The 17723-nt window shown below is 35.0% G+C and overlaps 1 protein-coding gene across 4 annotated transcripts in view; it reads left to right on the top strand.

Moving 5' to 3' along the window:
• CEP83 (centrosomal protein 83) overlaps positions 1-17723 on the top strand; it is a 182495-nt gene that overhangs the window by 72680 nt on the left and 92092 nt on the right. For all 4 annotated transcript variants that reach the window (XR_013155868.1, XR_013155867.1, XM_077111614.1 and 1 more), the window contains exons 4-5: positions 14083-14175; positions 16115-16246. Coding sequence is in view for 2 of the 4 variants with exons in the window: in XM_077111614.1 (XP_076967729.1) it covers positions 14083-14175; positions 16115-16246 (225 nt within the window). In the remaining 2 variants the exon portion in view is untranslated. The remainder of the gene's footprint in view (positions 1-14082; positions 14176-16114; positions 16247-17723) is intronic.

The raw sequence follows: 17723 nt of genomic DNA, 5'->3' as shown, positions 1-17723 counted from the left end.
AATATTATCACATAGTTGCATAATCATCATCATGATAATTTCTTAGAACATTTGCATCATTTCAGAAAAAGCAATAAAAAGACAACAGAAAAAAATTCATACATACCATACTCCTTACCCCTCCCTTTCATTGATTGCTAGCATTTCGATCTAAATTTATTTTAACATTTTTAAAAATTTTTTATTAATTAAAAAAAATTACAAGAAGCACAAACATTCCCAACACATACACTCAGCAATTCACAATATCATCACATAGTTGCATATTCATCATCATGATCATTTCCCACACATTTGCATCAATTCAGAAAAAGACATAAAAAGACAACAGAAAAATAAAACAAAAACAGAAAAAAAAATTTAACATACCATACCCCTTACCCCTCACTTTCATTGATCACTAGCATTTCAAACTAAATTTATTTTAATATTTGTTCCCCCTATTATTTATTTTTATTCCATATATTCTACTCATCTGTTGACAAGGTAGATAAAAGGAGCATCAGACACAAGGTTTTCACAATCACACAGTCACATTCTGAAAGCTATATCGTTATACAATCATCTTCAAAAAACATGGCTATTGGAACACAGCTCTACATTTTCAGGTAGTTCCCTCCAGCCTCTCCATTACATCTTGACTAACAAGGTGATATCTACTTAATGCGTAAGAATAACCTCCAGGATAACCTCTTGACTCTGTAATTTCTCAGCCATTGAGACTTTATTTTGTCTCATTTCACTCTTCCCCCTTTTGGTTGAGAAGGTTTTCTCAATCCCTTGATGCTGAGTCTCAGCTCATTCTAGGATTTCTGTCCCATGTTGCCAGGAAGGTCCACACCCCTGGGAATCATGTCCCACATAGACAGGGGGAGGGTGTTGAGTTTGCATGCTGTGTTGGCTGGAGAGAGAAAAATCTCTCTCTCTGAGCACCAAAATAGGTTCTCTTGGGGGTGACTCTTAGGCCTAATTTTAAATAGACTTGACCTATCCTTTGTCGGGTTAAGTTTCATATGAACAAACCCCAAGATTGGGGGCTCAGCCTGTTGCTTTGGTTGTCCCCACTGCTTGTGAGAATATCAAGAATTCCACTTGTGGAAGTTGAATTTTCCTCCATTCTCATCATTCTCACTTTGCAAATACTATTTTATTCACTGTTCAAATCATTCTGGGATTTATCGGGGTATCACTCTGGACAGACCAACAAAATCTCATGCCCTACTCAAGGTTCCTTGTACTTATGGTGTTCAATTAAGCTGTCTACATAAGTTATATTAGGAAATGCATTAGTCAAAATATAAATTCTGTACCAAATAAACATTTTTTGCTTTAGTCTCACACATGAGTTAAAATTTTAAAATATTAATTACTATCTATTTTTAACACCCTGCAATAATGACATTCCTGTATTCTTCCTCATGCAAAACATTTTTTAAATTTGTGCATTTAGTCACTGTCATTATACATCTAGTTAGGTTTCTGATTTTCTAAACAAATATATCTGGTTTCTGTGTGGTATTTATCTAGCAAAAATAAGCTAAAGAAATACATAATTTATACATATTCACACACAAATTGAAGCATTTTAGCTATTTGCTTTAGTGAAATGTGTACAAATATGAATTAAATAAATTCAACCAAGCAAGATAAGCAAGAGGTATATCAATGAAAGTTTATAAAAGTTGGTTATTTTTGAAATACACATGTATTACATTATCTTCTCTACCTGCAAAAATGCCTTTTCTGTCTTAAGATTTAATATCATCCCTTTGGCTTTTAGAGAAGATATTAAAGACATTCATTTGAAAAGCATTTCTGTATCACTTGTGTACAGTGATACCCACCAGAACTGGTGGGTGGGAATGTTCTAGTTTGGGTGGGAATGTTCTAGTTTGCTAGCTGCCAGAATGCAACACACCAGAGATGGATTGGCTTTTAATAAAAGGGAATTTATTTTGTTAGTCCTTCAAAGGAAAGGCAGCTTACTTTCCACTGAGGTTCTTTCTTACGTGAAGGCACAAGATGTTCTCTGCTGGTCTTCTCTCCAGGCCCCTGGGTTCCAACAACTTTCCCCGGGGTGACTTCTTTCTGCATCTCCAAAGGCCTGGGCTGAGCTGCAAGTGCTGAGATGAGGAATGCCGAGCTGCTTAGCAGCGCTACGTTGCAATCTCTCATTTAAGCACCAGCCAATTAAGTCAAATGTCACTCATTGCAGCAGACACGCCTTCTAGCCGACTGCAGATGTAATTAGCAACAGATGAGGTTCAGGTACCACTGGCTTATGTCCGCAGCAACGAAACTAGGTATGCTCACCTGGCCAAGTTGACAACTGAATCTAACTAACACAGGGAATAATAGTGGTGTCCATCTCATTGAATAATTGGGGGATGAAATGAGACAATGCCTGGAAATTGTTAGTACAGTACTATGATGTACTAAGTGGTCAGTACATATTAGCTATTAGTGTTATATTATTATTTCTTATATATCATGTTATCAAAACTTTCTTTTTAATATGGAGACTCATTTGATATATTTTTGATAGAAATAAAAAAGTTTAATTTACCAAATAGTTTTATACTGTCTTTTCACCAGGCAATGAAAACTATTGAACTCAGTAGACTTGGACTTCTAGGAAGCTCAGAGCAACATTTATTACTCAGTTTTAGTCATGAATTTATTTAAAATTTTGACACAACAATATTTGTCCTCCTAAGTTAAAACTTTTTTTCTAAAACATTTTTCTATTTTTTATTAATATGGCATATGTTGTAGTGTTGAAGATTTATATTTTATAGATTTAATATATGTCGTGACATACAGACTAATTGTGGTGCTGTGCTTTGAAATTTATTGCTTTTTTGTATATATGTTATTTTTCACAAAAAAAGGAAAAAAGTGCTGTTTAAAAAAAAGGCAGAATAAAGTACTGTTATTTCTAAGAGGTTTCTATGATGTAATTGAACATATTTAGGAACTGAATAGATTCTACTCAGTTACCTCAGCTGAACAGGGTATTTTGAACACTGTACAGTGAGCACAGGTATTTCAGTTTGCTAAAGCCGTTGGAATGCAATATACCAGAAATGGATTGGCCTTTATAAAGGGGATTTATTAGGTTACAGAGTTATAGTTCTAAGGCCGTGAAAATGTCCAAATCAAGGTACCAGTAGGAGGTTCCTTTCTTGAAGAAAGGCAGCATTTGGTTCCTCACATGGGAAGGTGCATGGCGATATCTGCTGGCCCTCGTGGGGTGCTTTCAGAGTGACTCGGCTCAGTGGGTCCTTCTGGCTTCTGCCCAGGAGTGGGGTGGAGGGAAGGGGTGGAAGAGGGGTGGCTTTCCTTCTGCATCTCCAAACCATCTGTGTTTGCTCTGATCTTTCCCTCTCTCTCTCTCCATGAACTTTTACAGACTCCAGTAAACTAATTAAGACCCACCTTGAATAGGCAGAGGCACATCTCCATGGAAATAATCTAATGAAAAGGTCCCATCCACTATTGGGTGGGCCACATCTCCATGGAAGCAACCTAATCAAAAGATCCCACCTACAACAAATCTGCACCCACAAGACTGGATTAAAAGAGCATGGCTAGGGGGTCATTCAGTGGTAGAATTCTCACCTGCCATGTGGGGAGACCCAGGATCGATTCCTGGCCCATGCACTTCCCACACAAAGAAACCAACAAAAACAAACAAAAAATTCAACAAATAGTACTTCAATAATGGGATACTCACATGGTAAAGGAATGAAATGTGACCCTGCCATACAACATACAAAAAAAAAAAAGAGAGCATGTCTTTTCTGGAGCGCGTAGTTTCAAACCAGAGCAACAGGTCAGCAGATTTCTGCTTGCTTAGTCTTTTCTGCACATTATTTGGCAGCAAAGTTTTCAGGAGATCAGTTACCTTGGCAAGACAGAGCCCTTGATAGTAAGTTCCTTTTTTGGGGGGGTGGAGTCAGTGTTCGTGTTTTTAATCTGTAAAATAAGATAACCGCTGTAAAAATTAGGGAAAAATAAACATAAAACACTCAAGTACAAGATTCAACATAATTGATAAAGTATGATTCTTAACCTTTTAAGAGCTCATAATTAGTGCAGCGGAGCAAAATGGTAGAATATGAATGGATGGAACTTTTTCTTGCAAAAAATATCCTAAGAGATCCATTTAAGTGTGTTCATATTTATTAAAAATACAGTAATTGGTATGGTAAAAATGATATGTTGTCATTAATTTAGTTTAAGGTTTAACTAGAGTTAATTAGATAACTCTTTGTGCTTTGATCTGTATTTCATTGTTCTAAATATTGAAACCTCAAGCAAAAGCAAGCTATAAAAGCATGTGAACCAGGGCCGCGGTGGCTCAGCGGGCAAAGTGCTTGCCTGCTATGCCGGAGGACCTCGGTTCGATTCCCGGCCCCAGCCCATGTAACAAAAAACGGAAAAACAAAATACAATAAAAACAACAAGAAAAAATGTTTCCCTTTCTTCCTTCCTTCCTTCCTTCTATCCTTCCTTCCTTCTCTCTGTCTTTCCTTAAAAAAAAAAAAAAAAAAAAAAAAAAGCATGTGAACCAAAACAGAATCCTTCTTTGATACAAATGTATCTTACATATACAGTGCCAACATTTTCATTGTATACAACTGCATATGTAGAGGATGCAGGTGATTTTAGCGCATTTTTAACCGAGGGCATTCCTTATAGGTAATTTTTTTAAAAAGGTAAATCTATTTTGTGAACTTAACTAGGCATAATTAAAAGCTTACTTAGTGTATCTAGATTATTCCTGGTTCTGATGACTTGAATACTTGGTAGTTCGAAGTGTGCATGGTCCTTGTTCTCTGATGTACAAATTTTTATTTAATTTGCAGATTTACTTGGAATTTATAAGAATATTACCTTATTCATTCCAGTAGACACTCAAATACATATTTATTTAAATGTTCTTTGGGAAAATATACTGTTTATTCCTCTGTCATTTATTCTCTCCAAAACTGATAGAAAAAGGAGATAGAAAAGCAGTCATTTGATTTAAAGCTAATAATGTATGACCTGAGAAAAGAAATGTCTTGTTATCTGTGACCTTTTATTATAATGTTGTTCATTTTATATCTGAAAAATTAGATGTAAAAACAGATGACTGGGCAGGACATGGTGGCTCAGTGGCAGAGTTCTCACCTGTCATGCCAGAGACCCAGATTCGATTCCTGGTGCCTGCCCAGGCAAAAAAAAAGGACTGAATTTTGTACAAGGGGTTAAACATGAAAAAATTTAAAATGAGTCTCTTGACAATAAAGAATTGTGGAAAATCCACATGCCATCGGAGAGGAGCTGGAATAAGTTTACTCCATATCTTCCTGTTAACGTTTTTTTTTTTAAACAGCCTTATTGATGTGTAATTGATGTTCAATAAACTATATATATATTAAAGTTTACAAAGTTTACAGTTTGATAAGGTTTGACATATCTTATATATCTGTGCCACCATTAGCACATCAAGATAACGAATATATCTGTCACCTCCAAGGTTTCCTTATGCCCCTTTGTAAGCTCCCTTTTGCTCCTCTCTGCCTCTCCTGCCCTGTCTTTCTGTCCCTGTCTGTAGGCAACTATTTGCTTTCTGTCACTATAGATTAGGTTGCATTTTTAAAAATTTTATATAAATTGAATCATACATTAAGCGCTTTATTTGATCTCAATTCTTTCAGTCAGCATAATTATTTTGTATTCATCCATGTCGTGTGTATCAATCAACAACACATTTCTATTTATAGTCCAGTGCTATTCTATTGTATGGATGCACTACAATTTTCTATCCATTCCTTCTATGGAGGACATTTGGGTTGTTTTTAATGTTTTACATTACAGATAAAGCTGCTTTGAACATTTATGTACAGATGTTTGTATGGACCTATACTTTGTGTGAACCTGTACGATATGATTGGATTATGTGGTTGCTATATGAATAATATTTCAGAAACTGTCAGAGTGTTTTCCACTGTGGTTGTTCCATTTTACATCCCATCAGAAATGTCTGAGAGTTACATGTCTTCTACATTCTAGCTAATGTGTGGTATGCTCAGTCGTTTAAATTTTAGCTATTCCAATAGCTGTGTAATAATTGTTTTTAACTTGCATTTCCCTAATGGCTAGTGATGTTGAGCATCTTTTCATGTGTTCACTTGCCTCTGAATCTTCTTTGGTGAAGTGTCTTTTCAGATCTTTTGCCCATTTTTTTTTTATTGAATTGTTTTTCTTACTGAGTTTTGAGAATTCCTTATATATTTTACATAAAATTCCATTATCAGATATGTAATTTGCAAGTATTTTCTCCAATACTGAGGTTTATCTTTTCATTTACTTCACAGTGTCTTTCATACAGCAGAAATTCTTAATTTTGATGAATTTTACTTTATCAAAGTATTCTTTTATGAATCATACTTTTACAATTGTGTTCTGAGAAATCTTTGCTTAAACCAAAGTAACAATAATTTTTCTTTGTTTTATTGTGATGCTTTATAGCTTTAGGCTTTACATTTATGTCTTAATCCGTTGTGAGATAATTTTTACATATGTTTTGAGGTTTGGATTAAAATAGTTTTTGTTTTTTGCATTTGGACATCTAATTGTTCCTTCTTTTCTCCACTAAATTAACTTGTGACTTTGTCAAAAATCAGTTGTCCATGTATACATGTATCTATTTCTTACTTTCTGTTTTGTCCCACTCATCTAAATGTCTATCCTTATGCCAATCCCATACTGATTACTGTTTCTGTTAAAATCTGAAATCATGTAGTGTAAATCCTCCCACTTTATCTTTTTTCAAAAGCGTTTTGGCTATTCTAGGTACTTTGCATTTCTACATGAATTGTAGAATCAGCTTGTATATTTCTATTAAAAAACCTGCTGGATTGCATTGAATCTATAAATTATTTGTGGAGAGTTGATATCTTAACAATATTGAGTTTTCCATCCCATTAACATGGTATATCTTTCAGCTAATTTACGTCTTTAATGTCTCTTAGCAGTGTTGTGTGGTTTTCAGTGTACAGGTCTTCCACATCTTTCATCAGATATTTTCCTAAGTATTTCATATTCTTGATGCTATTGCAAGTAGTATTGTTTTCTAAAATGTTGATTTCTCATTGTTCATTAATAATAGATGGAAATATAATTGACTTTTGATCTCATATTCAGCAATCTTGTTAAATTATATACCCTGATAAGGGTTTGTTTTTTTTTTTTGGTAGATTCCATCAAATTTTTTGCCTTATTATGTTGCCTAGAACTTCTTGTACAGTGTTGAATGGTGAGAACAGACATCCTTACTTTGTTATTTATCTTAGGGGAAAAATATTTGGTCTTTGACCATGAAGTATGATAGGATCAGTAGATTTTTTATAGATGTACTTTATTAGAGTTGAAGATTTTTTTTTTCTATTTCTAATTTGCTGAGAGTTATGAGGAATGGATGTTGGATTTTGGATTTTGTCAAATACTTTTTCTGCATATATTAAGTTGATCATACGGTTTTTCTTTTTTAATCTTTAATCTTATGAATCACATTGATTGATTTTTCAAATATTAAACCAGACCCATATGATCATGATGTATTATCCTTTTCATGTGTTAATGGATTCAATTTGCTAAAAAACTTCCATTGTTTAGAATTTTCACATCTATTTCTTGTAATGTCTTTGCCCCATTTTTTGTATCAAGTTAATGCCAGCCTAATAAAATTAAGTGCAAAATGTTCTCTTTTCTTCAGTCTTCTGAATGAATTTGTGAAGAATTGGATTACTTCTTACTTAAATGTTTGAAGTAATTTCCGAGCAAAGCTGTCTGGGCATGGAGCTTTTTTTGTGAGAAGACCTGTAACTGAAAATTCAGTTTCCTTAATAAACCTAGAAATATTCAGGTTATCTGTTTCTTTTCGAGTGAGCTTTGGTAATTTGCATCTTTCAAGGAATTTGTCTATTTCATCTACATTTTAAAATTTATTGGCATAAAATTAAAATTTATTGGCATAAAATTGTTCTTAATATTCAGTCCTTATTATCGTTCTAATTTCTGTGGACTGTGTGTAGTGATGTCACCTCTCATTCCCAATATTGGCAGTTTGTGTCTTTTTTTTTCTCATCAATACAGCTACCTATTTACCTATAATCCTCTCAAAGAAACAGATTTTGATTTCATTAGTTTAGTCTATTGTTTTTCTATTTTATTTCTTTTGTTTCCACTCTGATCTTTATCCCCTTCTTTTTCTTCGAGTTTAATTGCTCTTCTTTTTCTGGTTTCTTAAAGAAGAAGCTAAGGTCATTATGGAGACTTTTCTTCATTTCATCATTTTAATGCAGGCATCTAGTACTACAACTTTCCTTCTAAGGTCTGATCTTGAGACATCCCACAAATTCTTAAGATATTTTGCTTTCATTTTCATTCGGTTCAAAGTACTGTCTTCTTTGATGAGTGAGTTAGGTTGAAGTGTGTTTAGTTTTCAAGAATTTGGGGATTTTCCAGAGTTACTTGTTATTTTCTAATTTACTTTTGTGTTTTTATTAATTATTGAGAAAGATGTATTGAAATCTGTGATTATTATTACAGATTTTTCTCTTGTCCTTGGAATTGTATCAGTTTTTGCATAGTGCTTTTTTTTTTTTCTTTTTTTTAATGAGCAGTCACGGGGAATCGAACCTGGGTCTCTGGCATGGCAGGTGAGAACCACCATGGCTCACCCTAATTGCATAGTGCATTTTGAAGCTATTAATTTGGTGCCGAACATTTAAGATCATTTAATGTCTTAATTAATTGGTACTTTTTCTTATGAAATTGATAAAATTCATATTTTATGAATTATTGATAAAATTATTTACTTTGAAATCTATTGTCTGATATTTGTATAGATATGCAAGCTTTCTTTTGATTTGTGTTAGCTTTTATCTTTTTCTCTTTTACTTGTAAGCTATTTGTTTCCTTTTATTTGAAGTAGGTTCCTTGTAGGCAGCATATAGCTGGATTGTGTTCTCTTTTATACAGTGTGACAGTCTCTGCCTTTTAATTGAGGTATTTAGACCTTTTACATTACTGAATGTATCAATATAGTTAGATATAAATTTACCAAGATGGTTTCTATTTCTTTCCTCTGTTCTTTGTTTCCTGTTTCCTTTTTTTCAAACCTTTTGGATTAATTCAATTTTTTTTTTTAACCTGGGCAGGCACTGGGAATTGAACCCACATCTCCAGCACAGCAGGCGAGAATTTTGCTACTGATCCACTCTTGCCTGCCCTGGATTAATTCTAATTTATGGTTCTAGTTTATCCCCCACATTGCTTTTGCCTTTATTGTTTATGTGTTTAAGTTTAGGGTTTATGGACTATAACTTCTCTTTGATGAGCCCTGTCATAAACCCCACAGTATCATTTTGTTTAGAATGTCAAGTATCTTTAAAGTTATTTAAATAACAAGAGAAATATTATGTTTATCCATGTAGTTATCAATTTCTATGTTCTTTATTGCTTTGTTTATATCTATATTTTCATCTGATATCATTTTCCATTTTCCTTCTGTCTTAAGGACTTTCTTGAACATTCCTTTTAGCACAGATCTTATTGTGACAGTTTTGCAGCTTTTGTATGTCTGAAAAGGTTGTTTGTTTTTTTCTTGTTTGTTTGTTTTGGGAAGTGCATGGGCCAGAAATGGAAGTGAATGGACTAGAAATTGCTTGTTTTTTAAAAGAGATTTTTGTTGAGTATTGAGTTTGATTTTTTTACCCCCAGTACTTGAAAGATGTTGCTCTACTGTCGTATTACAACATTACATGTAAAAATTCCTGTTACCCATCTTTGCTGTTTATATGCAATAGTGAGTCTTTTCTTAGGGCTTTGTCTCTATTACTGATTTGAGCCATTTGATTGGCATGTCAATAATTTTATGTTTCTGATCCTTGGGGCATATTGAGCTGCTTGGGTCTATGGATTTATAGTTTTCATCAGATTTAGAAAATTTTCCAGCATTATTTCTCAAAATATATATTTTTCTGTCATCTTGTTTTTGCTCCTTTGGAAACTCCCACACATATATTAGGCCACTTAAAGTCCCCCCATAGCTCACTGATGTTCAGTTTGTTTTTGTTCATAGTCTTTTTTTTCTCTTTCGCTTTGGATAGTTTCTGTTGCCGTATTTTCAGTCAAGGTCACTAATCTTTTCTTCTGCAATGTTGACTCTCCTATTAATCCCCATGCAGTGTATTTTTCAATTCAGAAATTGTAATTTTCATCTCTAGAAGCTCAATTTCGGTTTTCTTAACATCTTCCTTGTCTTTTCTTAACATGGTCCATATATTCTGAGCTTTTTTTACCATATGGAATTCAGTTAAAATAACTGTTTTCATGTATTTGTGTGCTAATTCTAACGTCTGTGTCCTTCTGAGTCAGTTTTGATCTGCCCCCGCCACACACACACACTCACTATGGGTCATATTTTCCTGCTTCTTTTCATGTCTGACTGGATGCTGGACATTGTTAATTTCACTTTGTTGAGTGCTAGATATTTTTATATTCTAATAAATTCTTCTTGAGCTTTATTCTGGAACAGTTATCTTACTTAAAAGCAGTTTTATCCTTCTAGGTCTTGCTTTTAAGATGTGTTAAGTGAGACCAGAGTAGCATTTAGTGTAGTGCTAATTATTTGCCATTGCTGAGGAATGGGAAGTACCTCAAGAGGCAAAAGTACCCTTCTGAGTACTTTTCCACATTTCTCTATGGAGTTTTCAGTCTGGCTTTTGGGAACGCTTCATAGCCCTGTGTGAGTACTTTTGCCTCTTGTTCTTTCTGGTGGATCTTTTCCTGGCCTCAGGCAGTTTCCTCATGTGTATGCACTGATCGTTTTCTGCTGAATACTTTTGCAGGTCTTTTTAGTTCTCTTTCTGTGTCACTCTCCTTTCTGCTATTCTAGCTGCCCTGGTGTCTGGATTCTTGGTTCCGTATCCTTAAATCAGTGAGTCCATTGGTTTATCTTCCTGTGCCATGCCTGGAAACTTTCTCAAAGCTCACCTTGTTTGTTTTCTGTCTCCCAGGGATCTTTGTACTTTGCTTTCTTATGTCCAGACTGTTGGAAACCATTGTTTAATTTTTGTTCTGTGTCTGTTTGTTTCAGACAGAAGGGTAAATCTCGTTTCTATTAGTCCTTTTGTTTTTAATTGACAATGGAAATCTCAAACATGTATAGAAGTATGGAGTGGTATCATGAATCCTCATGTACTAATTACACAGCATCAATAATACCATCTCTTTGCCAGTCTAGTTTGATCTACTCCTCCCTCTCTCACATTCTTCCTCAACTCTGGATTATTTTGAAGCAAATAATATTATTTCAATTGTAAATATTTTTGTATCTGTCTCTATTATATACCAAGACAATGCCTCTTTTAAAAGCATGACCACAATACCATTATCATACCTAAAAGTATTTATTCATTAATGTCTTTTAATATCCCTTTTTAGATTGCTTCAGTTTTATCAGAGTTTTGCGTGGTTTTTTTTTTTTAATTATCTTTTTTGTACGCTGTATGGTGGGGTCACAGTTCATTAGTTTTCTCTGTCAGTATCCTGTTACTGCAGCACCATTTGTTGAATTTTTGTCTGTTTGCTTGTTTTTCTGTTTATTTGTTTGCTTTTGGGGAAGTGCGTGGGCTGGGAATTGAACCTGAGTTTCCTGCGTGGCAGGCAAGAATTCTTCCACTGAACTACTCTTGCACCCCCTGTTGTTGTTTATTTTTAAAGTTGGTTTGTTTGAACTGGGATCTTAATAAAATTTGCCTATTAATCTCTTCCTTTTAATTACCACTCCTTCTTCGTTTGGACTCTTGATACTATTACTCAGACTCTTGATACCACAATTTGATTATTATAAGAGCTTTCTATTTGGTTTCTGTAAGCCCATTCACTGCCTGTCTCTTCCCCACAGCCACCACTTCCCTTACCTTTGATCCATCCTACTTCTTTTTAAACTATAGATATGGTAATGGTATTCCTAAGTTTTAAAGTCATCAACAAATAAAGTTGGTACAGAAAAACACTTTTGTTTAGGTAAAAATGAAAGGTGGGTGAATATGCTCTGTTTCTATACATTGAGGAAAAACACGTGTAAAATTTTTAACGGTACTTGCCTCTGTGGAGGGAAACTGGATGACTGATGTGAGAGGAAGACTTATAATATTGCATTTTATTTATTTGTTGAATTATTTTATATATATAATTATTTTTTTCATTTTAAATGAAATGATTTAAAAGTAGATACTTCAGCGCTGGCTTCCTATTGAATGGTAAGTAAAATTTCAGAGTCTGAACATGGTGTTCGGCTCTAATCTTTCCCTTTTGTTCCCAGCCAGGCTGCAGCCCTCCTAGGTGGCATTTGGAAATGTGTCAGCATGTTCTTAATTGTCACAGCATATAGGGGGTTGCTGCCAGCATTAATGCACAGGGACCCAGGATTCTTAATTAATTGTCTGCAGTACTTAGTGTGGTCCCATGCAAAATGCCTTTAGCTCACCTTTAAGAATCACTTTTCTCCCATATATTCCCTAGAACCCCAGCAAACTAAACTTTTAACTGTTCTTTGGATTTGTGTTGTACCTAAGCCTCTGTTTTCCTGTTCCTTTGATGTTTTGTTCTCTCTATCCTGAATAACTTTTCCCTTTGTCTTCACTTGTCTGGTAGCCTGTATTGCCTATTTCTAAAGTTATTTGTGGTTATGAGTTATTTCAGTATTTGAACTTCTTATGGGGAAAGATATGATTTATATGAGTCTTTGTGATCTTTAAAAAGTTATTTACTCTTTTTGTGCCTTAATTTCTATAAAAAGGGAATGATAATATAAATACATTATAGGTTATTATGGGTATTAAACAGATTGATACATGTAAGGTGCTTATAACAGTGTGTTACAAAATGCTCATTGCAGGGCGGGCCGCGGTGGCTCAGCGGGCAAGAGTGCTTGCCTGCCATGCCGGAGGACCCCGGTTCGATTCCCGGCCCTAGCCCATGTAAAAAAACAAACAAACAAACAAAATATAATAAAACAAGAAAATGTTTAAAGATGTTTCCCTTTCTTCCTCCCTTCCTTCCTTCTATCCTTCCTTCCTTCTCTGTCTTTCCTTCCCTTCCTCCCTCTCTCTTTAAAAAAAAAAAAAAAAATGCTCATTGCAAAATGCTTTTTATATTGTAGGTAGTCAATAAAATATTTGAAATAAAATATTTGAAATATTGATGAGTAAATGAATGAATTAAACTGAACATTATTCTCTGTTTTCATAGTGATCAGTATAAATACAGATTGTAGATTTTTCTGCAGCCAGATTTGTGTACTTGTTCACTCATTCAAGAAGTAATAAGGGGCAGGCCACGGTGGCTCAGTGGCAGAGTTCTCACCTGTCATGCTGGAGACCCAGGTTTGATTCCTGGTGCCTGCCCATGTGGAAAAAAAAAAAGAAGTAATAATTGAGTTCTTCCTGTGTTCTGCACTGGTGTCAGGTGCTTGGGATATAGTGGGGACTAAACTGCCTGTGTTTTTAGTGTTCCATAAGGAGTTTATATAAATATTTGATTACTAATTGGAGAGTAGAAGAGGAAGGAGACTATATTAGTTTTAGTGGTCAGAGTAAAAATCAGCCTTTTCTGAATGAGAATAGTTTGAAGAATATCATTGGTAAGCAAAATTATGGCATCTTTATTTTGCTTTCTTTAAAAATAATTAGAATATCAAACATTTTATTTTAACATGATAGCCTTAGCTACCAACATTGTTATTCTTAATAATAATAATCAGTGACTGTCTTTATCTCATATTAATAGAATTTTTGACATCTCTGAAATCTGAAATTTAAGTATTAATTAAAATAAAGTATTTCAAATTTATGGTTCTGTTTATATAGTAGTTATTGTAAAATTAGCTAAATTATGAAAACTTCTATGAATTGAATTTCAGTGTCATAACTAGGAGGAAGGCTTTGAAATTTGATGAATTCTTGATTTTAATATTCATGATTTCGTAGGTAAACTTGTTTGTATTTCTCCACGCATTAGGTATTAACGCCACAAAAATTGGAATTGTTAAGAGCCCAAATACAACAAGAATTAGAAATGCCAATGAGAGACCGTTTTCGGAATCTGGATGATGTAAGTAATTTATATAGAAAAATATGCATCTATCTACAGCTATTAAAGCTTGATAAAAAGCCCCATTCCCCTACTCAAAAACCCTACAAAAAACCCCCCTCTCACTCGGAGTCCTTACAGTGAGTGGTCTTTAATACGCCACACATCAGGCCCAGTACTCCTCGAACCTGCTTTCTTTCATCCCTGTTGAGCTCCTTGATGTTTGCCAGAAGAGGTGCAGTTCAAGAGCCTTTACTCAGGTTGTTACTTTTGTCTTGAACATTTTCCCCCAGGTATCTGCTTGGCTAACTTCCTTATCTCTTTGAAGTGTTTGCTAAAATGTCTCCTTCTCCATGAGCCCTACTTTTGACTCCCCTATTTAGTATTGCAACCTGCCTTTTCTATCACTTCTGAGACCTCTGGATCCATTTTACCTGCTCTACTTCTAATTTTTACTCTAGTGCTTATCTTCTATATGCTATATAGTTTATTTATTATCTTTATTGTTTATTTTCTATTTTACCCTTCTAGAATGTAGGCCCAATGAGAGCAGGAACCTGTATCTGTTTTGTTTACTCTTATAGTCCAAGTTCCTAGAACAGGTCTTGCTGTACAGTAGTAGGTGCTCAATTAATATTTGTTGAACAAAGGAATGAATTTCATGTCCTCTCAAATAAGTAAAACTTTATTAGTTTTATTTCAAGTTGAGACCAGTCTCAACTTGAAGTGTTAGTTTACTATGACTGAGTATTTAATTAAGGGGATAGGAAAAGATTGCAGAGGTACTACGGTGCATTTTATGTATGTTACTGTATTTAACAAGTATGCCATGCCTTATACATATAAATGAGTATTGTCCACTTTAAAGTGGACCCCTTTGGGAGGTTGTAATCTAATGATACTGCCATTGTACAAAACAGTTGTGAAATTCCTCTTTTATAATAGCATGCTGTACTTGTTGGATTGGTAATATCTCTTGAATATCCCCCATGGTGACAAAGCATCATCCTTTGGGAGTGGGTTTTATTTTTGGACAGTAGCAGAATCACTCAGGGTTATTGTACTGGCAAGCTAGATAAAAACTGGCAAGCTAGATTAAAAACTGTTTTTTTTCCTCAAAACAAAGTACGTCTCTATTAAAAACATGAAAAACATTTTCTTGGTTTGTAAAATGGCTTAGAAAAGATCTCTTTCAACTTAAAGTTTATGGTGACTAAGTATTTTAGGAGACGTGCTATCCTCATTACCTCATTTCCTGATGTATGTTGAAATAGTGTCCCTGCTGCTGAAATAGTGTCTCTGCTGCATCTTCCTATATTAACTAGGTTGTCTTCTTAACCATTCAGGATATGAGCAGCTTTTGAGAGTGTTAGGGAACAGGAAACGAGCACCCCAGGGAATCGCATGTGACCCTGATTAGTCAGAAGAGTAGCTGATATATATATTCTTCAGGCTGGTGTGTTAAGTGGAGTACAGTTATCATTATAATATCTAATTGAACAGTTACTGTACTAAGTAATTCAAATAATCCTTTACTTTGAATTCGTCTTGCCCAATTTTGGGGGAAGTATTTCATACTTTATTATAAAATTATTTTGTGATCTAACTGTATAATTTCAAAAGGTGTGCTGCATTCTTAAATATTATTTTGTTAGGCTCAGGGGTCAAAACTTTTGGCATGCTTTGTCTTTTTATTATAATTAGAATCAGTGAAGAGGTAAGATTAATTGTATAGTAATTTGCTTTGGTAACTTCTGAGGAATGTACTAATTCTGTATGTAGGATACTTGTTATGAGAAGTTTTCCAAGGTTTATTTATGTTTCTGTTAAATTTATTTTTTCCATTTAGAATGACTCAATATAGTGTAATTTGAAATTGTATTTGCAAAAATTATTTTTGGAGCAAGTACGTATTTTTTTTAATAAATTTGTGATAAACTGCAATCTCCTTTTAATTTAGGAAGTTGAAAAGTATAGAGCTGAATATAATAAGCTTCGCTATGAACATACATTTCTCAAATCAGAATTTGAGCACCAGAAAGAAGAATTTGCACGTATTTTAGGAGAAGAAAAAGTAAAATATGAATCAGAGGTAAGTGATAATACTAATCTAGTTTTTAATCATGCCAGTCAATAAAATTTTTTATTATGTATTTTTGCAAATTCCAAGTTAGACTTAATTGCTTACCAAGCTTTATTAAATAATAGTGAACTATTTGTCATGATTTCCATCTGCTCAATAGCTGCATTTTTCTTGTGAATATTCTTTTTTTGGCTGTTAAATTTTCCTGTTCCTTTCCTCCTTTATTTTGCCTTAGCCAATGGTAACAGATGATTGAGGGCATTTTCATCATATAAAGTCTCTTTTCTCCCATAGTCACAGAGGCACATTTTCCTTTGCAAATGTAGTCTGTGCAACTTCTTACATATTGAACAATCATGGAACAGTTTACTCACTTATGGTAATAAATCAGTCTGATCCACATGATGTCTGAACCACTATAAATATTTAGTAGCTGTTAAAAGAAGGTCAGGAGAAGATGGCGGCTTAGTAAGACGCGCGGGTCTTAGTTCCTCCTCCAGAAAACCAACTAAAGAAAGAGAAACAATACGAAACAGCTCCCGGAGTCACGACAGAGACCAAAAAGACAGCGTACCCCATTCTGGAACGGCTGAACGGGCAGGGAGAATCCACTGCGGTGAGATACCCGAGGGGCGCACGTTTTCCTGGCTGGGGCGGCTGGCGACTGGGGTCCCCTCCACGCACGTGGCTCCCCGGTCTGACTGGAAACGTTGGATAGCGGGGCCCTCCCATCACGCTTGGCATCTCGGGCCAGCTGGGCAATTTGGACCGGCACTCCCCCAAGCCGCGGCGGCCAGCGACCCCTGCCTCCACGCGCGGTTTCCCAGGCCGACTGCCCCGCAGACAGACGACCACCACGAGCGCCACCTACTGGGCAGGAAAAGAAAAACAGAGCCCAGAGATTCCACAGAAAAACCTTTCAACCAGCTGGGTCCCACACCCAGGGAAATCTGATCAAATGCCCAGACACCAGCAGAAAATAATGGATGACGCTCGGAAAATTGAAGATATGGCCCAGTCAAAGGAACAAACCAATAGTTCAAATGAGATACAGGAGCTGAGACAACTAATGCTGAATATACGAACAGAAATGGGAAAACTCTTCAAAAACCAAATCAATAAATTGAGGGAGGACATGAAGAAGACATGGGCTGAACAAAAAGAAGAAATAGAAAATCTGAAAAAACAAATCACAGAACTTATGGGAGTGAAGGACAAAGAAGAAAAAATGGAAAAAACAATGGATACCTACAATGGTAGATCTAGAGAGACAGAAGCTACAATTAGTGAACTGGAGGATGGAACATCTGAAGTCCAAAAAGAAACAGAAACTATAGGGAAAAGAATGGAAAAACTTGGGCAGGGAATCAGGAAACTGAATGACAATATGAAGCACACAAATATACGTGTTGTGGGTGTCCCAGAAGGAGAAGAGAAGGGAAAAGGAGGAGAAAAACTAATGGAAGAAATTATCACTGAAAATTTC

This window comes from Tamandua tetradactyla, chromosome 7 (genome assembly GCF_023851605.1).
Source record: "Tamandua tetradactyla isolate mTamTet1 chromosome 7, mTamTet1.pri, whole genome shotgun sequence".
Taxonomy (NCBI): domain Eukaryota; kingdom Metazoa; phylum Chordata; class Mammalia; order Pilosa; family Myrmecophagidae; genus Tamandua; species Tamandua tetradactyla.
Note: the sequence above shows the minus strand (reverse complement) of the source record. Positions and strands in the feature narration are given on the sequence as shown.